The following is a 21,711-nucleotide window of genomic DNA, read 5'->3' on the forward strand; positions in this document are numbered from 1 at the left end:
ACGTTGCTTTCAAGATGCATATGAATGACGGAGTCAGCAAGCAGGGATAAGTCATTGGGAAAATCGCGGGGAAACGGCTCCAATGGGCTCTCTAAGGTCCTTCGTTGTCCGTTACTTGACAGACTTTCGTTGTAGGAAGTCTGAGGCGGAATTTTGGGTCAAATTCAAGCCCTCAAGTGAATCATTAAAGCGAATGTACCCCACCATCCGCGCCTCACCACATCTACACCAACCCAAAGCTGGCTGGATCGTTCAATGGTGACTTGAGCAACTATGCGGCAGAGGATGGATGCGAATATCTGTCTTTAACGGGGTAGAGTCTGTATTTCCGAGAGGTTGAAATTGTGTCATGCATTCAACAAGAAGTCTGCAAAAAGGGTTAGCTGAGCTTTATTTGCTGTTAGCTCCAGTTCAGGAAACACACCTCTGAAGCCGACTTCAAGATATCGCGATTGAACTTTTCAAGTCGAGGGCCCTGCCCGAGGAGGGGAATTAGTCAGCATATCAAAGTGGAGATTTACCGGAGTGGTTCGAGGCTCTGCGGATGCTTCCGAAGTAAGCGAACATCTCAACGACATACTTTCAAGTCAAGAAGAAGGATCATGTTCGATAGCATCCATTTTATGCTATGTACATGAAAATAGCCCTTGGACTGAAACACAAAGGCTTTTTGAAGCCGAAATCTTTTTGAAGATGTGAAAGAAGGCTTTCTGAAGCCGGAATCCTTTTGAAGATTTGAAAAAAGGCCCTCTGGGCCCAAAACCTATTTGAAGGTGTGGAAGGCTTTCTGAAGCCAGAACCTTTTTGAAGGTGTAAAAGGCTTTTTGAAGCCAGAGTCTTAAACAAATGACTAACTCGGAATAGGTTTGAACCTATAACCGATCGCCAATGTCATCACTGGGACCCTGACGACCATATGTGCGATGGTCTTCGTCGTCGCCGCCAGAGTCTGACGTACCGTAGTTCGCGACTGTTGACATATTGTCCTGGTCCTCCGTGGCTTCCGGCTCGAAGGATGCGGCCGGGAGTTTAGAGACAGATGGTAGGAAAGAATCTGGTGAGATGTAGTCTGGGTGGAGGAGACTGGGAGGTGGAGCATCTGGATCCTGCTTCAACTCTTCCTCCCACTTTGCCCAAGCAGGATCCATAATTCTCTGGTTGTCACTCCACTTCTCTTCGTAACGGAATCTGGTACGATGGGATCGCCCAAGGCTTCTCGCATATTCTGGTGTGTGGGGGCGCCACTTGTCCTCCTCAAATCCAACAATAGATGAGAGGTCGAAATTGACCTTAAGAGGTGCCTTGCCATGTCGGCGCTCTCCAGCATAGTACTGGTAATTGTTGGGTCTCTTGTTTCGAAAGGGACAAGAGTCCAGATTGTGCTCCTCTTCTGGTACGTTGCAGATGGGACATCCACAAATAAACCCTTTCTGGTCTATCTTGCTTTCGCAATCGCAAAGATAGTGACCCACTGCCTTGCACCAACCGCAGCGAACCTTTGACCTGGGCAGCTGTTTATCGCCCGCTGCTGTCTTCTTCTTCTTCTGAATGCCAGATTGTTGGGTGAGGGCACCGCGGCCACGTGGTGCATTTCCTCGAGATCTAGCAGACGATGACTGGTGGTATGGGTGGTGTGGAGGAGGACCTGGGGGTAGAGGTGGCGGCGGCGGCATGCCATGGTAAGATGCAGCCATTTGACGAGCCTCTTCCGGAGAGAAGGGCGGGCGCATGTTCTGGTGTCTAAAGATGTCAGAATTATCACTTCACTTCGTTATGCTACAGTTTGTTACTTACTGACTGAATGTCTGGTTGTAGTTGGAGAAGCCTCCGTGCCTGGATACTTGATCAGCATTGTCTATTCGATGTCAATATTGCTTTCTTACCCATGGTTGGGTGGTTGCTGGTAACTGGGACCTTGGGTATGGTACCCGACCCCGAGGTATGGACCATATCTGCGCACAAGTTAGCGTTTGGTTAACAAAGAACGTAGGGTTCCAAGAGTGTTTGCTGCGCTTTACTGGTTCGGTGGTTGATAAAAGCCACTCAGTATAGTCAGTCATTGCGTACTCAAAAGCTCCGTGTATAACATACAATTGGCTACCCTGGTATCCTTCCTGGTATTCTTCATTGTATCCTTGGTAGGACGGAATTTGTTGTGGCGGATCGCCACCTGGGTTTGGTGGCATCGCGCTGGTATCTTCTTCTTCTTCTTTGGCTTCTTCTTCTTCTGTTTCTTCGGTGATGTGGTGTAAAATCGGAGGTCGAAAACAAAGCAGGTGGGCGGGGATTGCGAATCGTGTTTGGATGAACCTGAAGGAAAACGCGAGCCTGCAATTGGGAGGCACCTATCGCGAGATCTCATCGTTCACGTGGGCACGCCGGCCTACGTCAGACTAAGAACATTGAAGAAAGATTTTTATACTTTGGTCCGGCTACTTGCCGTGTCACCCTTTAGAAGGCTATGGATACTATCCGATGCCTGGGGCTTTGAGATGCCATGCTGGAGAAAAGACTGCAGATCACTTTTGCTTTGAATAGTTATCCCTCATATTACTCGAAGCCGCAATTCACGATGGCCACCTATGGACAAGGCGGTATGTTGTACCAGAGATGAAGGGACATCTGAAAAGCTTGGAGTGGTCAAGATTTGCAAGCCGAACTTTCTTTGGTTTAGTCCTTGCAAAGGAAGTATTACGGTGGCGATTCACAAGGACAAGTCACAATCCATTATTGAAAGGGAAATATCTGGTGTATAGCTTTGCGATTTCATTTCACTTTCGTGTTATCTGAAGGAAAGAATACGTACCTTGATAAAGGTTTATAAGCTCCGATGGGGGCAAATACCTCGATGGAGGTTTTCAAGCTCTGATAAGAACACATACCTTGATAAAGGTTTCTAGCTCCGATGGGAGCGTATAATCTCGATAAGATTTGTAATCTGACCTTGGTGAAATCCATTGTCTGGGAAGTACACGGCTACTGGTACTGTTCGTTTTGATGGCCAGCACCTTGAAAAGTCATGCGCTCGATACCTTCCTCGACCAATCTTTGAGCATTGGTGGTGAGCTCATTATGGTCCTGTGTGTAGATGGTGAGAGGTGCTGTGATGGTCTCGAACATGTTTCGCCAGTAAATGGCTTCCCCCTGTGCCCCTTCGATCTCTTCCTGGTATTCTACCAGAGCTTGTCGCTCGCCGTCAGGCCTAAGCTCTTGTAGATGGTTGGTGTGGTCTTCCACGGTCGTTACACCATTGGCGCTGAGATGATCCAGAAGTCGTCTTGATTCAAGGGGTCTTCCACAAGACCCTGTTGTACAGGCTCCAACAATACCGACAGGAACAACGCCGCTATGAAGACGATTTGGATAAGTACCATTACGATGTTGCCCGCTATGAAGCTCGAAGACCGCGTTCCCCATCCCCAGTCTCGCTATAACCTCTACAATCTCGTGTACCATCACCATCGAGTGACGCAAAGAGACAAGTGGATCAATTTCTGGACGCTTTGGCCGAGGAATTGCTTGCACGTCCTTGAACACTTGGCTGTGGATAGACCACATCTAGTTGTAATCGTGGAAGTACCAGGGGTGGGGTAAATCAATGACAAATTGCGTCCGTGCTCTACCAATTCCTGACTCCAAACAAGTCAAAACCCGCAACCTCGTAAAGGAAAACTTGTCCAGGACTCAAAGCGCAGGCTTTATTCTCTTGATTGACCTTGTAGAAATTAGACATTGAATACGGGTTCACAGAATGGAGCGGTGGACTTCTCTTTATCTGTTCGCATCTTCCAATCCCATTGTCCTTGCCCCCAAGTTCTGCACTGATAATCTCGTACTGCTGTCCATCCTTTACTTATTCTGCTTCTTGGGACTCTTGAAGTCCGAGAACATGCTGATCAACTGCTCTTCTTGTCAACCACCCTCCTTGTCAACCGTCCTTCTTCTCAACCATCCTTGTCCAGCTTAATAACCGGAGGCTTCAGCTCCTTGTATGCGCTCCGCTCCCTTCTCCTCTTCTTGGTTTTCCTGCTGTTGGGGCTGCTGCTGTTGCGATGTAGCAAATACTTGTTGCTGCTGCTGCAGCAGCATCTGCGTCTGGTAACCCAGCTGCATTTGTTGCATTTGACTCAGCAGTTGCTGCATTTGCTGCATTTGACTCTGCATTTGAGCAAGCAGGTCAGGTTGGACTGGTGTAGGTGCTGGGATAGTCGGGGCGGGAGCGAAGGTGGCTGGCGCCGCTGGAACTGGTGCGACGCTCGGACTTTCACCATCACTGGCTCTGGATGGTATGGGCGTGCCGCTCACCCCTTCTGATGTGACGCTTGCCGCCCCTTCTGAAGCTACGCTTGCTTCCGGCGTGATGCTTGTCGCCCCAGGCGATGAGACTGTGGACGCTGGTGTGGTGTATCCTATTAATACGGATCTGGTGTGCACCGTAGGTATGTTGCTGGGAACACTGTCCGAGATTGTCTCCCGCGCTGAAGGTCCATCCTCATTGTCATGGTCCTCGTTTCGATTCGATGGCATGTTACTGGTGACACTGTCCAAGATAGTCTCCCATGCTGAAGACGCATCTTCATCGTGTTCGTTGTGCTCCGATGGCTGTGCTATCAAAGGTGAGTATTTGGGATGATGCAGATTTGAGTTGAGCAACTTACGAGACTGGTCTTCTTCTTGCCTGGTATCTGTATTGGATGTAGACTGGTTATTCAACCAGTTAAGTACTCTCTTGTTTTGGGGATCCATGCTGGTGGATTTGTTGTCGTGTTCTTTTGTGGAAAGAAAATTTTCGCAAAGTCGCGAAGTTTATAACATACAAGGCTACCAAGATAAGGCTCATCAACAATTGTCTCTCGACTATCTGGGATAACGAGTTGAAATTTGACACATGAAATCAAAGAGTTGAATTCTCTCTACATGAAAGTTTCAATTGACTAATATAATTCCTTTCGGGAACTGTGGTCTTGGGAGAGACTCTCGCAGCCATGGCAGTTTTGATGCCGAACAAAGTTGCAGAATGGACAAGAATGAGCATGGGAATCCTCCATGTCGAAAGCCAGAACACTTTCACCGTCTCACCTTGCGGCTTTGCGGACCCGCAAGGCATTGCCATATTCCAGCTTTCGAGATGGTCCAAATTTGCAAACCTTTTCTTTCTGCCATGCTCTATGCGAGATCGAAGCATTTGTGACTCGCTCGGGAAGAAACGGCACTGCTATCACTCCTACCCAACTTGCTGAGAAGGTAGTTACCAAGACTACCAAAACTCCAACCAATGTTCATGGCCGTACTCGCCCAGGGAGTGAGTTGCACGACTGCCCAGCATGCTGAGAAGGCAGTTACCAAGAGCACCTGATGCTCGTGGCCGTAATCATCCTGTTACGCAGATCGACCAAAGGAAGAGAATGGCACTGCTGTCACCTGCCCCGCTTGCTGAGAAGTCCCTCCTAACTCCATCGCCAACCAATGTTCGTGGCCGTAGGGTCTGGTCTCCGCCTCATTCTAGAAGCTCGCTGCACTTGCTCCGCGTGATATAACTTCTCCTGTGATTAGATCATCTTGATACTCCAAAGCCCAAGGTCAATTCACAAAAGATTTGTGTCTAGTAGAGACGGGTATGCGCTGCTTACAAAATAGTACTCTCAACATTGCCGTCACGCGTGGATAAAGTTGTCTGCTCCCATCATCGATATAATGGCGCAGTGGAGATGGCGGTCAGTACTCTATTCGCGGTTGTCTTCGATGACCTCGATGGTCTGAGAGATCATTCAGACTTACCAAAAGGAGGCTGAGGAGATTCCTCCTCGTCACAAGCCAAGTTTTCAAACCCATCATGCTTGGAGTTCACCGTCAAGAGTATGTGGTGGAATTTGTTGCAGTGGCAGGGACTCAACTTGGGGATAGCAGAAGAGCATCCAGCTTATTTCGTCGAACGTTCAGAGCGCGATAAGAGATCATTTAGAGGGCAGAACATGCATTCTCTGCTATTTGACAGCAATCTTTGTACCTCTATAGAGGCCTTTCACCTTATCAGGCGATTTCTCCGCAGAGTAACTCTATAGAGTCATGGCATCTTTATGAAGATGGAAATCTTTGTGAAGATTGAAATCCTTATGAGGATTGAAATCCCTGCGAGGATTGAAGTCTTTTTGAAGACTATCGATGGCTATGCCATCTCTCCAAATCTCTTGGGAGAATCAGCCCCGATTCCACCCAAGACTCTCTCCCTATTGGAGAAGCGCCTCTGACATATTCCTGGTCCTCGTCCATGTCAAAATTCTCCTTGTCCTCAAGACGAAGATTTAGATCTGGTCGAGAGGTATGTCTCCTGTGTTCGATATAGAACACAGATGGTTCGTCGACGGGAAGTGGCTCTAATGGTGTCTGTGGCCACACTTCCATTTCGGGGACATCGACTGGTTGAGGTTGTGGCTCAGGAGATGGTGCAGGTGAGTCGGGGAAGCCACCGAATGATTCATCATCCCTAAATGGATCATCCTCTGATTCCTCTTGTGCTTCCACCTCTTGTTCTTCCTCCTCCTCACTCGACTCATCACTACTGGTATCCTCCTCACTCAGATCCTGGTCTTGGCGAGCTCTGTATCTGCTCTCCAGTTCTCTGTGTCTCAATACCAGCTCCTTCCTCTCGTCCCTCAGCTCGGACTTCTTGGGAAGGTCGGCCTTGCTCTTGCTGAGAGAGGCTTGCTTTTGATATGCCTTGATGGTGCGAAGAGACTGGTCGGATGAACTCTTGACATATTCATCCCATGCCTCGTTAATGCAGTCGAGGTCCCTGGCAACAAGTCCAACACCATCTGGTACGAACCCGCCTCGCGGCTTGCTCTTGTTGTAGATCACATCGATGAGATGGTGGACAAACTTGTAATGTTGGAATTGACGAAGGTTTGCCCGATCTGGTCTGCGGATCTTCTCCTTGCCAAGTCGAAGATACATGGCTCGTTGAATTGCCAGGCGAAGGAGTTCTGGTTGCCGGTGAAAGGTGGTGCAGGAGAGGGTGGCACTGAAGGCCGTGGCCAACGACGCGGTCCAGTTTGTATTTGGGATCCTCATATCGTCCCACGTGGTGGTGCCATTGCCACTGGTATCGATGTATGTGTCTTCTGGTAAGAGATCCTCTGGTGCACACTTGAAGTAACGATGGGCGCGATTTCGTGCCGTCCATTCCGCTGGTATAACTTTGGATTCCAGGTACTTGTCTGTAGGAGTCCATAACTGGTCGGTGTCGATGCGAGCACGCTTTCGTGCTGCAGTGATCGTTGAAGAGATTTTGCGCTTGGGAGGCATCTTGAGAGATTTCAGATTCTGAATGTTGTCAAGATGTTGTGGTTGAAGGAAAAGTGCGAATTTGGAAATGGATAATAAACGCGAAAGTAAACACGTGATTATGCTAAGGTTATGTACCTACCTAGGTAGTCCAGATTGTTTAATCTAGATGATCCTTGATAGTATTTTGGCAGTTTTACTTCAACTACATTATGCAGATAAAAGTTTTCCATTTCCTTACTTTGCAATTGATGCAGCCTTTGAATAGGTAAATTCGGAGAGCAGCTGCACCATTCTTCTGCATAGCCTTGCGTGCGTCTCTGCTCTTCAACGAAACATCAGCCTAAGTCAAAGACGCAGCATTGAAGCTTCTAGCATGCAATTAGCGGCGTTCAGAGGTAAGAAAGGCGTATCCATTCCTGCGACGTGTAGCTACTGACTCGCAGCAGATCCACGAAGAGAAGCGCAACTCCCACCCGGCTTCAGCTAGATCAACTGCATTCTTCAGACCACGCCAGCATCATCTAAGGCAGACCAAACGCGGCAGACACAAACGCGGCAGAACAAACAGAGGACGGCATACATCATGAGAAGGAATCTGGGATTCTAGGACACTGGCCGGTATGTTCTTGGGGTGCTTGGCAGCTTCTTGAAGGCCAGCTCCTAGGCTGGCCGACACTAGTCTGCAATACTCTGTTGTAGCGGCAAGAAAGTGAGTCTTTGTGATTCGAAGCGTGTATCGTACTGATTCTTCAGCAGTGAAACAGACTACTTCCAGCATCTCCCAGCCAACAGAAGCGCATTCAACAAAAGTGCCGATCTCTTCGCCACTTCTTCCTTTGAGCCTTACTATCGAGACGATCGATTGACAAGGCAACAAAGACTGACTGTGTGCTTATCAGAGCTCTTTGCTTATCGTGGTGCTAAGTATGGAAGAAATGCTGAGGGCTGGGGGGAGCAAGAGTTGCAAAGCCGCCTTGGCCATGAAGATAGATCTGCGAAGGTCCCCGATACCTATACAATGGGAGCCTGAAGTACATACCCACAAAGAGATTGTCTTCGAGGCGGGGAGATTGTATTATTGAAGGAGCAGGTGCTGTTAGAACAACAAACTCGAATCTCCAGTGGGCACATCACATTCGATTCAAAGTCAGGACAAGGCCAGGGGTTTGGTGTCAAAGTATACTGGCGTTGATGATAGTGGAGGGTCGATAACCACCAAGGAGTGTTCAATACGTCTTTGGATAGTATGGACTTTGCAGATTTGGAATCAGCAGATTGGTTGCGTAAGGAGGCCCTTCGATACATGTATCTTATGCTGACAGTTTTCTCTCACAGCTTAGTCTTTATTATGCAGTCTATCTTTATCCTCGGGTGAATTATCAATTGAAGAAACTCTCGGACGCTAGCATTTCCATGGAGACGAGCCCCTATATCCACTTCTTGACCGGACTTCCCCTATTACCAACCCACTTTTCACGCGACTTTCTCCTGGTTCAAGCGATACACTATTCCCGATTATTCCCATTCTACAATTGGACATCTGGCAGTTGGGGGCATTAAGGTCTGTCGATTTGTGGAATCGAAATGCTCTTGAGGTTCTGGTAGGAATGATCTGCATGAGTCAGGTATGGGGCTCCTCGTTCTAATATCGATGATGTTCTAATTGTACAATGATTATCAGACGCTGGAGTTCCCGTCTTACTAAAAAATACGCCACCAGCCCGATGCAATGGACATCCGCCACAAGATATCCCACCGAGAAGAAGCCAGCGTCGTGCCACTAAATACTCGTTACAAAAGTTCCCCCAACGCAAGGAGGAAAGGAAGAAGCTGCCAGCGGGATACCACCAGGTGGAGATCCGCTATAAAAAAAATATTGTCCCACGGAGGATAAGAAATTGGAGGAGAAAGACGGGGCGCGAGGCTGCAAAGCACAGATGGCGATGTGCCATAGAAGGATCTTTCCCATCAGGGACAAGATGGTGAAGAACACCAGCAGCAGACGACGAACCAGAATAGTCAATTGTATATTGTACTTCGATCTACAGGAAGAAGCCATCGACAGCAACACAATGTTTCTTCGCTCTGAGTCTGCAAATCTTCAGCACGTACATGGCTTCCTCAGAGTGTCCAGTCTTTGGCCAGACTTTTTCAGCCCGTTGTAACAGCAGAATTGCTGGAAATCCTTCCACGATTGTAAGCTCCTCTCCCCGAATCTTGTGGTAGCTATGAGGACTGCGGCCACGAACGTTGGTTGGCGATGGAGTTCGGGTGGTCTTGACGGCAAAACTAGCTTCCTTTGGTCGCTCTTCGCAGGAGGACTGCGGCCACGAACATTGGCGATGGAGTTCGGCTGGTATTGATAACTATCTACCTTCTCAACAGGTTGGACAGGAGTGACGGCAGTGCCATTCTCTTCCTTTGGTCGAGCTTTCGATCTTCGCAGTAGAAGGATTGCGGCCACGAACATTAGTTGGCCATGGAGTTCGGGTGGTCTGGGTAAGTACTTCTCAACAAATTGGGCAAGAATGGCAATAGTGCCATTCTCCTCCTTTGGTTGAGCTCTCGATCTCGCAGTAGAAGAATTGCGGCCTGGAACATTGTTTGGCGAGGTAGTCTTGGTAACTACCTTCCCAGCAGGCTGGGTAAGAGTTACAGCAGTATACTTTTCCTTTCGTTGAGCTCTCGATCTTCGCAGCGAGAGGGCAGAAGTTCGCTCACTTCGCAGCTTTCCCGCGTTGCTCATTCTCGTAGTCTCCGTCCCTACTATCTGAGTTTAGCGGTCCCTTCTTGACTGGGTTATGACTACGGGAGTCATAATTTGCCTCTCTCCGTGGGCCAGCTGGAGGAGCAGGCTGGTGCGGTAGCTATCAACGGACTTACGGGAGGAGTAGTGAACTCCTCGACTCGTTGCACCGTGACGACTTAATTCTCTCGGATATTCGGAATCGCGAGCTGCGCGGCTCTGGGTCGTCTTTGAACTCCATTCTGTCGATCTTCGCACCTTTCGATGTCCGTCTCGACAAGTTGGGTGTTAGCTTCATTGACCCAGCTCTTCAAGGTCGGTCTCGACAAGTTGGATGTTGAATTCGTCCTAGCTGATCGAGATCAGTCTTGACAAGTTGGTTGATTCGATCTCCCCAGCTTTTAAAGGTCGTCCCGATAAAGTTGGGTGTTGGATTCGTATATTTGGGCTCTCACAGAGATGTCTTTGGAAACCTCTCCCATGAGGAGTCGATAAGAACCGCTCAAGCTGAAGTCGTTCTGGAGACCAGTTGCTTGGATGGAACATAAGAAGCAAGTTCCCCAGATATAGGATTACCTCAAGTTCAAAGTTTGATGACGTTAGTAGCCTTGTGAGCGAGGATATCAACTAGCGCAACAAAGTCCGAGATGATCTCGTATATTCAAAGCGTTGCCATACAGCGTTGAGATTTCCATCTGCTGCGCACCGACCCGTCCTATACTGGGAAGTAATCGATCCTTCATATTGAGGAAATACTAATACCTTAAAGTTCTTTCAATGTTTTTCGTCTTACCACACATTCGCCACCCTCGTGATACCCCTTTTTAAGCGATGACAGTCTCGGACATTCACGAATATCAAAGGCCCCACATTCATTTTCTGATTGGAGTTGTTTCACCCCACATAATCATTGTGCTTGAGCGCATCAAAGAAAAATGCTTGTGCGTTTGTTCAAGATACCCAGCTGATTCTGGACAGACGGCTGAGACCGAATCTCATGATGAATTCGAAACTCTCATGGCCAGCGCAGCATCACCGTCTACATTCTCGAGCCATTGAGCACCCCTTCCTCCGCGCTTGTGTGATTTATCATGCCGAAGGCTTCAACAACCTGCAAGCTTTCAACAATGGGCAACGACACCAGCTTCTGCGATTGAAGGCTAATCAAATATTCAACCACATGCTCCCCCAGCCATAAGCAACCATTCGACAGCCCTATGTCAGTAACCCTGAGCCAAGAAGACTCTTAGACCCCGCCCAAACTTCGAATCGGAGATAACCTTAAATAAGGAAACGCTCTGCCTTGGAGACCGACGGTTTCGACATTGTGATTCGTCTACACTTCCTCTCATCGTACACCAAGAATAGACTGCGGCTCCCAAGCACCCCGCGCTTCAGCGGTCCCTGTCCTTCCGATATGATGCATTTCAGCAGTGAAACAATTCTCGATGAATCTGCGAGGTGAGTTTCTCTACCCAGTTTATGCCATGACTAACAAGTTCCTTGCAGTCCCCATCATGAAGCTATTCTGAACATCCTGCCACCATCCCACGACCGCACTCCCGGCGATGTCTCCTTCGAACATACCCAGCACGAAGCAATCTGCAATGTCTGCTTTCGACATCCCATCAAAGTCCTCCACATTAGCTGACGATGTTCCTACAGGCCACGAAGTTTTTCCCACTTTCTCGACAATCTCCTCCGTCGCAAGCATCTTCTCGAAATTACCGCCCTCCACCACCTGTTTCATCGCAACGCATTCTTTGCGCGAAGCACTTCCCCACAACCCGCATCGCAATTCTGCGAAGCCAATTCCCTTCATAACTCGTTTTATCGCAATACATCCTCAGCGAAACGTCGACATGAACAACGGCCGCATTTCATCGAGGCCTCCACAACTGGTTATTTCAAACCATTTAGTGAAGCTTTCGAAGCAATTCCTTCCACAACCTGTTTTGGTCGCAGACCTTTTTCCCAATGCATTCTCGGTCTCTGCCACAAATTTATGACCACCGTTCGAGTTCTCCACAACTCCACCAGCGCTTCCGTTTGATGTTCGCTTTCCTTTTCATTGTCCATAGCTTTTAGATAGAGAAATGAATACTTTTGCGCACAATTGTTTCCACCTCGTCCAAGTGATGCCACCCTTTTTGTCGGTGCTTTTGCCTTGCTGCCATAATTTCGCCATGAACCACGATCGTATTCTTGATGAAATATAATATTTTTCATAATATTTTCGAACGTTCTTTTCACATAGTCCTGAAATAAACAAAACTCTATCGTTCAATATTCACTTTTTAATCCGAGTTATTTAATATACTTAATTTATTTAAAATAATTTAGCTTAGCTAGTTTAATTCAAATAATCTAATTTATTCAATAAAAGTTTAATAATCTAAGCACGGTAATTTAAAGTTAATAATTTAATCCGACTAATTTAATATTACTAATTTAATTCGACTAATTTAATTAATTTAATTTAAATAATTTAGCCTATCCCTTATGCCGGGCGCTCCGTAGAGTCTACCGAGGGTCTGTGTCACGGGCTGATACAATGAGTCAAAGTAACAAGCTATGTGTATTACAAAAAGAACTAGTTAAGGAAAGAAGGATTCTCCCCGGAGAAATCCTTTTGTGAGGGCGCCAAGGCCCGAGCGTCTGCTCACGTGACGGCTATGCCCATTTAGGGGCATAGCCACAGAATGGGTTCAACCCATCACAGTCTGCGCCCGCCAAAATAAAGTGTGGTCCGAGCGCCCGTCTATTCTAATAAAAGTTCCTCCCCTCCCTCCCCTCCCCCCCGGCCTAATCCCCCTTCCCAATGGCAGCCAGCGACTTCCGCTACCTTCCCTTGCACTAGGTTATCTTATGCCGGGCCTGCGAAACCTACCCCTTATGCCGGGCGCGTTCTTATGGCATAAATATTTTTTCCCCCCGCTTACGGACCCCGGTCGAGCGCGGCGCGCACGGCCTTTTCTTTCATAAATATTTTTTCATACTATAAAGGGATCCCCCATGCGATCAGGGCGCGCTAGAGGGGCCGTACGACGTCTGAATCGCAGGTCCGCAGGGCGTCCAGATCTATGGCGGTAGCCGGGCTTCGGTACCTCGCCGCGTACGAGGTTGTCATCTGCGTCGAGTGCCAGACCTGCCTCCTACCTGGCCGCAGCAGCCAGGAGCGACACCTGAGGCAGCCACCGCACTCCTCGAGAGGGCCTCAGCTACAAGCGCTGCTCGATCTCCTCGTCACATACCAGCTCCAAGCGCCAAATCAGGCCGCCCTACCATTCCCGCCTAGCCCGGCCATCGAGGGGCTACGCTGTTATGATGCCTTCGCGTGCAGCCTTTGTACTACTAGCCACCCGATCGAGGTATGCCCTACAGGTGCATATATCAAAGGAGCACCAGCAAAAGCCGGCCCAGCAAATCGAGGGCCGCTCGTGGCAAAAGTGCATTGTCTAGACCTTCTTTGCCGAGAAGCAGTATATTCGGTACTTTAGTGTAATTGCAGACAAAGGTAATAGTAACAACTAAGCGCCACCAAACAAAGCGCTAGACGACAAGGACACGGCCTTATTTAGAGAGCTCGAGCAAGACAACAACCGGGCAAAACGTGACCTTGTAGAGCAGGCTAGCGTTGTCCAGGACTTTAGCGATTCTAGGTCAGCTCGAGTACCGTGGCTCGAGCGGACCGACTTCCCCTCGCATTTAGCTAAGCTAAAAGACAAAGAGATTAAAAGCTCGTACGCCCTGCCGCCAAAGAAGGTGCTAGATGCCGGCGCCGATGCTAAGGACGATATCGAAGAGGATGCGGCCGCTCTGGACCTTAATCTCATTCGCATTCTAGTCGCAGCTAAGGCCGTCCTACGGGACGCCTACCGGCTATACAGCGATACCTCTTCAGACCGCAAAATGACTCAGTAGCGGGCTAACATCCTAAATGAGTTCTATGCGGGCGCTTTAAGCTGTTCGGACGGCTTCCGGTACTACAAGAATGCTTCTACGCTTACTAAGTACTTCACTACGATAAAGCAGCTGCTAGTGTACTACTACCGGGTCGTCTATAGCGAGGAGGGCCACTTTACGCGAGCTCAGCCAGACCAGAAGCTGCCTCAAGACGTCGTCTAGCCTACTACTCGGCAGGTCCAAGCCATGGACGAGATCATAGACGCCCTAGCTCTCGAGGATAAGGAAGAGGCTCTGCTAGCTCTCAAGCATGCCATTCGGCGGCTCTACCTGGCCCTGATCTGCCAGACGGTTGGCAGCGTGCCCTTCAAGTCGCCCGTCCTAAGCTTCTGCGCCATGCTCAGCCGCCAAGTGCGGGGTAGCGGGGTAGGGCAGGGGCAGTGGATGGAGCCGGGGAACTACAACAGCCACTTGTCGGCCCTGACCTGGACGGCCCAGCTAGTCCTCTTCGACTACGCCTGCTTCCAGGAGCAGGAGGACGAGGACCAGATCCCGGTCTTCTTAGCCAAGATCTGCAAGCGCTTCTTCCAGCAGCTAGCCGAGACGCCCTTCGGCCACATCCTGCAGTGGCGGCCCTACCTCTTCAAGGTCAGCAAGGGCGAGGTAGCGAAGCACCAGGCCCGCTGGTCCCTCGACGGCCAGACGGTCACCTACCGGGGCACCGAGCTGCAGCTGGCCCAGGTGCCGCAGCTCGTCCTGGCCGAGTACCAGCAGGCGCACGCCCTGCTCTACGAGGAGCTGCTATTTAAGTCCCGCGATCTGATCCCTATGCAGTCCTGGCGACTGACGGACGACCTAGACCTGGACGACTTTGGCGGCTCCTGGCTCGCCCACCCTCGCAATGCCGACTTCTTAGATGAGGCTGAGCTAGCCCTCCTCCGGCGGATTCAGGGCTGTAGTGAGCTGCGGGCCATGTTCCTGGCCGAGGCAGCAGATGGGAGCATGCAGCTGCATCCAAAGGCGATGGCGCTCTATAAAGCGCAAGCGCAAGACTTCTTAAGGCGCCTGCTCATCCTCTGCCATATCCCCGCCGGCCAGCCATTACGGGAGCCCGAGCTATTGTCTATTACCTAGTACAATACCGCCCGCCAGCGCCACTTATTTATCTGGGAGAAGCTAGTCATGCTCTATACGCAATATCATAAGGGCCAGCAGCAGTCGGGCGCTTATAAGGATAATATGCGCTTCCTACCTAAGGCAATCGGGGACCTCCTACTCGACTATATCGCCTACGTCCTACCCCTCCGCCAGCTCTTTCTCCGCCAGCAGACGCCGGGCGCCCTCCTCTCCCCCTACCTCTGGGCCAAGCTCGACGGCACCGTCTGGCCGGACGGGACGCTGACGGCTTGCCTGACCAAGGCCTGTGCCCGGGCCCAGGTGCCGCGGCTGCATACCTCCAGCTGGCGCCAGTTTGCGGCTACGATCTGCAAGGAGAAGTTCTTAGCCAAGGAGCGGGCCAGCTTCGACCTCGAGGGCGCTCTAGCAGAGGAGCTAGCTAACGAAGAGCTCGAGCTAGCCGCCATAGCCGAGCAGAGCAACCACAGCTACCGTACGTTCAACCAGGCCTACGCCGGCACTACCACGCTAACTATGAGTGCCCTACTGCACCGCAACTATCGGGCCTCAGAGAGCTAGCAGACCTTCTTCCGCTTCGACCGCGTGCTCCAAGGCAAGCGGCCGCGCGGGGCCTCAGAGACGCTCTCGCTGCGTATGCTCGATGCCTCTAAGCGTGGCCAGGTGCGCAAAAGGGGCGCTTATGCCGAGGCCGACTTGCTGGCCGTAGCACGAAAGCTGTACAACGCACCAGACTTGTAATTCCGGGTCCCTGGTCAGCGAAATGGCGTGCTAGCCATCATAGGACCTCAGCTAGCCGAGTAGGTGGTGCTAGTAATCGGGACCGGCTCTGGTAAGACGCTAGTTGTTATGATTAGTGCGGCTGTGGTAGATGCGGGGACCACTATCCTAGTCCTGCCCATGGTAGCGCTGCGGGGTGATATGCTGAGGCGCTTTCATAAAGTCGGTATCCGACCCTTGGTCTGGTTAGTCGAGTGCAAGCAGTTAGCATCACTAGTCATCGTATTAGCAGAGGCTGTATGCACGCCCGGCTTCTTAGAGTATTGCCAGACTCTAGTCAGCCGGCAGCAGCTAGACCGGATTGTTATTGATGAAGCACATCTAACTATTACTGCCAGCGACTACTGGCCCTGTATAGCCTAGCTCGGCTGGTACGTCCGGCAGGTGAGGACGCAGACCGTTTGGCTAACTACTACACTCCCGCCAGCCTTATAAGAGGCATTCATTGAGCATAATAAGCTCGTAAAGCCCAGAATTATCCAGGAGTCGACTAATCGGCCGAATATCAAGTATATGGTTAGCTTCGAGACCGGGCCTGGCGCTCTAATCGAGAGAGCTACCAATTTAGTGCAAACATATTGGCCTAAGCAAGAGATCTTCAACCACACCCGAGACAAGATTATTATCTACTGCCGGACCTGGGGAAAGGTAGCCCAGCTAGCTGAGATCTTCTACTGCCCTACGTACACGTCTAAGTCGGGCACTAAGGAGGAGAAGGCTACTATTATCGCCGGCTAGCTTAGTAATAGGGATTAGCCCGTGATTGCAGCTACGTCTGCTCTAGGAATCGGGTTTGATTACCCCTACATCCGATGGGTGATCCATGTCGGTGCACCTAACAAGGCTATAGCCTTCTCCCAAGAGTCGGGTAGGGCTGGCCGGGATGGGAGTAAGGCCTCTTCTATCGTCATGCTCAGCGCCACGTGGCAGCCGCGACTCGAGCAGGGCTTGTCCCCGGACGAGGCGGCTATGCAGCTGTACCTAACCCAGCAATACTGCTCTCGAGGCGTCCTGAGCCAGTTCTTAGACGACCAGCCGCACTAGCGCTGGTGCATACCAGGGGAGGAGGCGTGCCAGGTCTGCAAAGAGCCCCACCATGAGGCCCGGCCTCTTGATTTGAGATTTAAGTTGGTGGCGCTAGAGGGAATAGCGTCTACCGGCCCTGCAGAAGTGCTGCGGCAAGACTACGTCCAAGACTAGGTCCTCGACCGCTACGAGCAAGATTTGGAGGCTCTAGCCGGCACATGCCTCTCTTGCCGCGTACAAGGCCGCAAATTCGACCATACCCCGCAAAGCTGCTCCCGCCGCTTCCACTGGATCCGTGCCAAGGACGAGGCCTACCAAGCATGCAAGAGCGAGGGCCAAGAGTGGATTCAGCGGTACGTAGCCTGCTAGAAGTGCTATCAGCCGCAGGATCTTTGTCGAGTAGCCGACCCGGACTCTAAAGAGACTAAATGCCGCTTCCCGGACATAGTCATACCACTCTGCTACGGAGTCTATCAGCGACCCGGGGGCCAGGCGTAGTTGCAAAAGCACTTCCAGCGCTTATTCGCTACACAACTCGATTACATGCTCTGGCTCGGGGAGACGGCGTTACTCGAAGGGAATAAGTGCATTTAAGCTAATTGTGTAGCCGCGCAAATATTAGTCGAGCTTAAATAAAAAAGTCATTAAATTTTTTTTATAATAATAATCGCTAATATTTTAATTAAAAAAATTAAATATAAAAATAATTAATTTTTTTTATAATAATAATCGCTAGCCCTAGAAATTCGCGTATTTATGGCATAAATATTTTCCGACCACCTAATCTCACCCCCGGTCAGGGGCTTTGCACGGGCCATTACTTCATAAATATTCTTTCATAAATATAAAAATCCCCCCGGGGCCACCCTACAGCCCTACAGCCGTACGGCGGCTCAATAGAATCGCGGGGACATCGAGGAGATCATAGCAGCCAGCTTTCCGTACATCCAAGCCTATGGTGTGGTGCTCTGCGTCGAGTGCCAGACCTGCCTCTTCCCCTCCCGCAGTAGCTAGGAACAACACCTGAGGCAGCCCCCACACCACCGCAAAGGGCCGCAGTTGCAGGCTCTCCTCGACCTCTTCGCGACGTACGAGCTACAGCTGCCGAGTCGAGTGGTGCTACCAAATTCGCCCTGCTCGGCGGCCATCGACGGCCTACGTTGCTATTCAGCCTTCACATGCTGCCTCTGCACTAGCTGCCTCACGCGGTCGAAGCACGCCCTAGAGGTGCACGTGTCCAAGGCCCACCAGCAGAAGCTAGCACAGCAAGTCGAGGGCAGCTCGTGGCGAGAGTGTACTATCCAGACCTTCTTCGCCGAGAAGCAGCACATCCGGTATTTTGTAGTGGATGATGCCAAAGAAGCCGCAGGAGCTTCAGACGCTAGTATAAAGAGCTTGGATTCGGGAGAGGCAAACTTCTTCAAGCTAGTCGATGAAGATGTAGCTATAGCAGAGGCAGATGCCAAAGCAGAAGCTAATATCGTTCATGGTTTCGATAGCCACAGATCTGCTGTAATACTGTGGCTGAGACGGACGGGCATCGAGGAGCACACGCGGGGCTTGAAGAAGGACGAGATGCACGCCTCGTTTGCAGTGCCAAAGACTGCCGAGAGCGAGCCCGAGTTGTTTTTAATGCTAGAAATCATGGACGAGATCTTTACAGAGGCATACAGCTAGTGCTTCGACGGCCCAGACTATATGCTGACCTGGCTACAGCAGCTAGCGTTGAGCCGTTTCCATACTAGCGCTGCCCTAGGGCAGAAGATACGCGCCTTCGACCCCAAGAAGGAGCCTAATACGCTTAAGACCAACTTCGGCTACTAGAAGCAGTTCCTAACGTTCTGCTACCGGGTCGTCTACCGCGGCAGCCACTTCACTACGGCCGACGACGACTAGCGGACCCCTGAGAGCTGTATCCAGCTTACGGATGCCTAGGAGAAGGCGTGGGAAGCGGCCTTCCAAAGTGCTGTCGAGCAGGACCGGCCTGTGCTGAGAGATGCTATGTCCGTCCTCTTAATAGCGCTGATTTGCCACGAATTTGGAGGCAATCGGTACAGCTCCCCATTGCTTAGCTTCTGTGCTATGCTTAGCGTCAAGCTATATACTAAGACGTGGAAAGAGCCGGGCAACTACAATAGCTGCTTGTCTAGTGTGATTTGGGTTGTGCAGCTAATCATCTTCCACACTAGCGCTTGTCTAGAGAAGGCGGAGCTAGGTGATACGCTCGAGCGTATTGAGCAGTCTTGCGGGCGGTTCTTAAAGCAGGACACCGAGACTCCTATAGGCGAGATCCTCGGCTGGCGCTTACTGCTGTTTATTGTCTCGAAGGAGGTCGTTGGGCCGCACTAAGCATAGTGGGATGTGGACGAGAAGGTTCTGACCTACCGGGACGTTGATTTGCATATAGATCACGTGCCGCGGCTTTTACTCTCCGACTTCTAGCAAGCCTAGCACTTACTCTACGACGAGCTAATGTTCGGGGCCCAGAACCTCCCGCGGATGCGTACTTAGGCTTTAAAGGACAACTTAGACGCCGATGCCTTTGGCTAGTTCTTTAGCTAGCACCGGGAGAACGTTGAGCTAGTAAAGCCGCTAGCGAGGTCTTTGCTAACCGTTATCCAAGACTCGAAGCCGTTGCGGGACTCGTTTCTGGATGCCACCGCGGATGGCGCTAAGGTCTGGCGAGGGAAGGCGATTGAGTAGTATAAGGCCGTGGCTAACGAGTTCCTAAAAAGGCTCTTAGTCTTAATCTATATGGGTTCTGGCTAGCCTCTGCGCGAGAGTGAACTGTTCTCTGTCACCTGGCGTAACACCCAGCGGCGGCGAAACGTCTACCTTAAGCACGGGCTAGTCATACTGCACACCACATACCACAAAGGTCAGCAGCAGACGGGCAAGTTTAAGGATAATATCCGGTTCTTGCCTGCACCTGTTGGAGACCTCTTGCTGGACTACTTGGTGGTTGTCATCCCGCTCCTCCAGGTCTTCCTCCGCCGGTCTGCCCCGCATGCCATTATCTCTCCGTACTTATGGTGGTAAGACGGCAAAGTCTAGGCTAACAACCGGCTCACGCGGTGCATGGAGCAGGCGTGTAGTCGGGCCAGCATCCCCCGGCTACACATTGCCAACTAGCGGCAGATAACGGTCAATATCATTAAAACTAAGTTTGCAGCTAACATTAGGTGCTTTGAGGTTGACGACGGGGCTAACGACGAGGATGCCGAAGAGATTAAGGCTAACATTCGGGTTATAACCAAGCAGCGGAACTATAGTACGCGAACTGTCAATCGGGCATATGCAAACCAGCATAATACTAACTTTAGGAACGTGTGGGATAGCCTTATCCGTCGGAATCTGCGTGCTTCAACTCTGTGGAAGGACTTGTGGGGGCTTGACCAGCTACTTGGACTAGCTAGGAAGAGGAAGCGGGATGGTAAAGATATTAGCGGTCCGCAAATGCTTAAGAAGATCGCTATGGGGATCTACCGGCTACAGAAGAAGTGGTTAGCTGCGGCTCTGCTAAAGAGTATAAGAAAGCTATACCTGGATAACACGCTAAAGTGGAAGTTAGTAGCCTAGGAGCGGGCTATAACTACTATTATGTCATAGACTAAGCAGGTAGTAGTCATCATGGCTACTAGCGAAGGGAAGAGCCTGCTATTTATGCTGCCCTATATCCTCCCTAATGCTAAGGTAACGATCTTAGTCTTACCACTCGTGTCTCTGCGAGGGGACCTCCTCCGCTGAGTCCGAGAGTTAGGGATCGATCACTTAGTGTGGTCGCCTAGCGAGCAGCGAGATGTGCCCTTGGTGTTTATCACAGTTGAAGCAACATGTACGGAACAGTTTCGGACCTACGCCCACAAGCTCGCGGCTACGCAAGACTTCGGCCGCATTGTGTTTGACGAGGCTCACTTGACTATCACAGCGTCCGACTATCGCTAGGCTATAGTTGACCTCGCCCTGATCCGCAACGTCTGTACGCAGTTTGTTTACTTGATAGCTACTCTACCTCCGATAATACAAGCTACGTTTGAAGAGTAGAACAACTTAGTGAGCCCTAAGGTAATCCGAGCATCGACAAACCGGCGAAATCTGTTCTATATGGTACAGCGGGCCACTAGGCGAGGGAGTCTGCTCGAAGAGGGCGCGCGGAGGGCAAGGGACGCGTGGGAGAATAGCTAGCTCTTGGATCGGGCTCGAGATAAGATCATCTTATACGTTCGGACAAAAGACGATGCTGCTACGCTAGCCGAGCTACTTTGCTGCTCCTAGTACATAGCTGATACAGGCACAGCTGAGCAAAAGGAGGAGCTGCTGAGAATGTGGCTTGCCTCCTCGAACCAGCCGTACATCGTGGCCACGTCTGCACTAAGCGCTGGCTTTGATTATGCCCACGTTCGCTTAGTTGTACACGTCAACGAGCCGTTGTCTTTGGTCGACTTCGCCCAAGAGTCTGGTCGGGCCGGGCGGGATGGAAAGGAGGCGTACTCGCTAGTCCTCCTCTCACCTACATGGAAGCCGCAAGCCGCTGAGAGTACCGTGGTCGAGAGAAGAGCCCTGCACCGCTATCTCCTCGGCCAGGACTGCCGCCGGGCATGCTTGAGTGAGCACCTCGACTCCGAGCCGTATTAGCGACAGTATCAGGATGACGAGGACGTTATATGCGATGTATGCAGCGCCGGCCTAGCTCTCGCTCCGTCTCCCGCTCCGTCTCCCGAGCCGGCCCTCCAGTATACTAGTAGTGCGGCTATCTAGGAGAAGCGGCGCCGAGCCGACCTCGAGCTAAGCCGGTACCAGGAGGACCTGCTTGCGGTTCAAGGCACGTGTCT

At 50.8% G+C, this 21,711-nt stretch overlaps 9 protein-coding genes across 9 annotated transcripts; 3 read left to right on the forward strand and 6 right to left on the reverse strand.

The window, feature by feature from the left end:
• Positions 1-872: 872 nt before the first annotated feature.
• Positions 873-2,186, reverse strand: LY89DRAFT_733655 (uncharacterized protein; the record flags this gene model as incomplete). Its single annotated transcript, XM_018219828.1, has 4 exons — positions 873-1,740; positions 1,795-1,833; positions 1,884-1,952; positions 2,092-2,186. 4 exons carry the CDS (start codon positions 2,184-2,186, stop codon positions 873-875), a joined length of 1,071 nt encoding a protein of 356 aa, XP_018072189.1.
• Positions 2,187-2,976: 790 nt separating this feature from the next.
• LY89DRAFT_669120 (uncharacterized protein) lies at positions 2,977-3,558 on the reverse strand (the record flags this gene model as incomplete). The annotated part of the gene is made up of 1 exon (XM_018213067.1): positions 2,977-3,558. The coding sequence occupies one exon, from the start codon at positions 3,556-3,558 to the stop codon at positions 2,977-2,979; it is 582 nt and encodes a 193-aa protein (XP_018072190.1).
• A 405-nt stretch (positions 3,559-3,963) lies between these two features.
• Positions 3,964-4,746, reverse strand: LY89DRAFT_733657 (uncharacterized protein; the record flags this gene model as incomplete). The annotated part of the gene is made up of 2 exons (XM_018219829.1): positions 3,964-4,607; positions 4,659-4,746. 2 exons carry the CDS (start codon positions 4,744-4,746, stop codon positions 3,964-3,966), a joined length of 732 nt encoding a protein of 243 aa, XP_018072191.1.
• Positions 4,747-6,156: 1,410 nt separating this feature from the next.
• LY89DRAFT_733658 (uncharacterized protein) lies at positions 6,157-7,305 on the reverse strand (the record flags this gene model as incomplete). The annotated part of the gene is made up of 1 exon (XM_018219830.1): positions 6,157-7,305. The coding sequence occupies one exon, from the start codon at positions 7,303-7,305 to the stop codon at positions 6,157-6,159; it is 1,149 nt and encodes a 382-aa protein (XP_018072192.1).
• A 1,538-nt stretch (positions 7,306-8,843) lies between these two features.
• LY89DRAFT_747744 (uncharacterized protein) lies at positions 8,844-10,622 on the reverse strand (the record flags this gene model as incomplete). The annotated part of the gene is made up of 4 exons (XM_018221133.1): positions 10,171-10,622; positions 10,009-10,092; positions 9,400-9,977; positions 8,844-9,067 (listed from the first exon to the last, which is right to left on the reverse strand). Exons 1-4 carry the CDS (start codon positions 10,329-10,331, stop codon positions 8,844-8,846), a joined length of 1,047 nt encoding a protein of 348 aa, XP_018072193.1. The 5' UTR covers positions 10,332-10,622.
• A 2,494-nt stretch (positions 10,623-13,116) lies between these two features.
• Positions 13,117-13,957, forward strand: LY89DRAFT_733660 (uncharacterized protein; the record flags this gene model as incomplete). The annotated part of the gene is made up of 2 exons (XM_018219831.1): positions 13,117-13,381; positions 13,569-13,957. The coding sequence occupies 2 exons, from the start codon at positions 13,117-13,119 to the stop codon at positions 13,955-13,957; spliced, it is 654 nt and encodes a 217-aa protein (XP_018072194.1).
• Positions 13,958-17,834: 3,877 nt separating this feature from the next.
• LY89DRAFT_747774 (uncharacterized protein) lies at positions 17,835-18,786 on the forward strand (the record flags this gene model as incomplete). The annotated part of the gene is made up of 2 exons (XM_018221134.1): positions 17,835-17,837; positions 17,912-18,786. 2 exons carry the CDS (start codon positions 17,835-17,837, stop codon positions 18,554-18,556), a joined length of 648 nt encoding a protein of 215 aa, XP_018072195.1. The 3' UTR covers positions 18,557-18,786.
• Positions 18,787-18,880: 94 nt separating this feature from the next.
• On the forward strand, positions 18,881-19,575 carry LY89DRAFT_684764 (uncharacterized protein; the record flags this gene model as incomplete). The annotated part of the gene is made up of 3 exons (XM_018214942.1): positions 18,881-19,094; positions 19,164-19,213; positions 19,253-19,575. 3 exons carry the CDS (start codon positions 18,881-18,883, stop codon positions 19,319-19,321), a joined length of 333 nt encoding a protein of 110 aa, XP_018072196.1. The 3' UTR covers positions 19,322-19,575.
• LY89DRAFT_684765 (uncharacterized protein) lies at positions 19,565-20,362 on the reverse strand (the record flags this gene model as incomplete). The annotated part of the gene is made up of 1 exon (XM_018214943.1): positions 19,565-20,362. A coding segment is annotated over one exon (156 nt), but the record flags the coding sequence as incomplete, so codon positions are not given.
• Positions 20,363-21,711: the final 1,349 nt, after the last annotated feature.

The sequence above is a fragment of the Mollisia scopiformis genome (assembly GCF_001500285.1).
Source record: "Mollisia scopiformis unplaced genomic scaffold LY89scaffold_11, whole genome shotgun sequence".
NCBI lineage: Eukaryota > Fungi > Ascomycota > Leotiomycetes > Helotiales > Mollisiaceae > Mollisia > Mollisia scopiformis.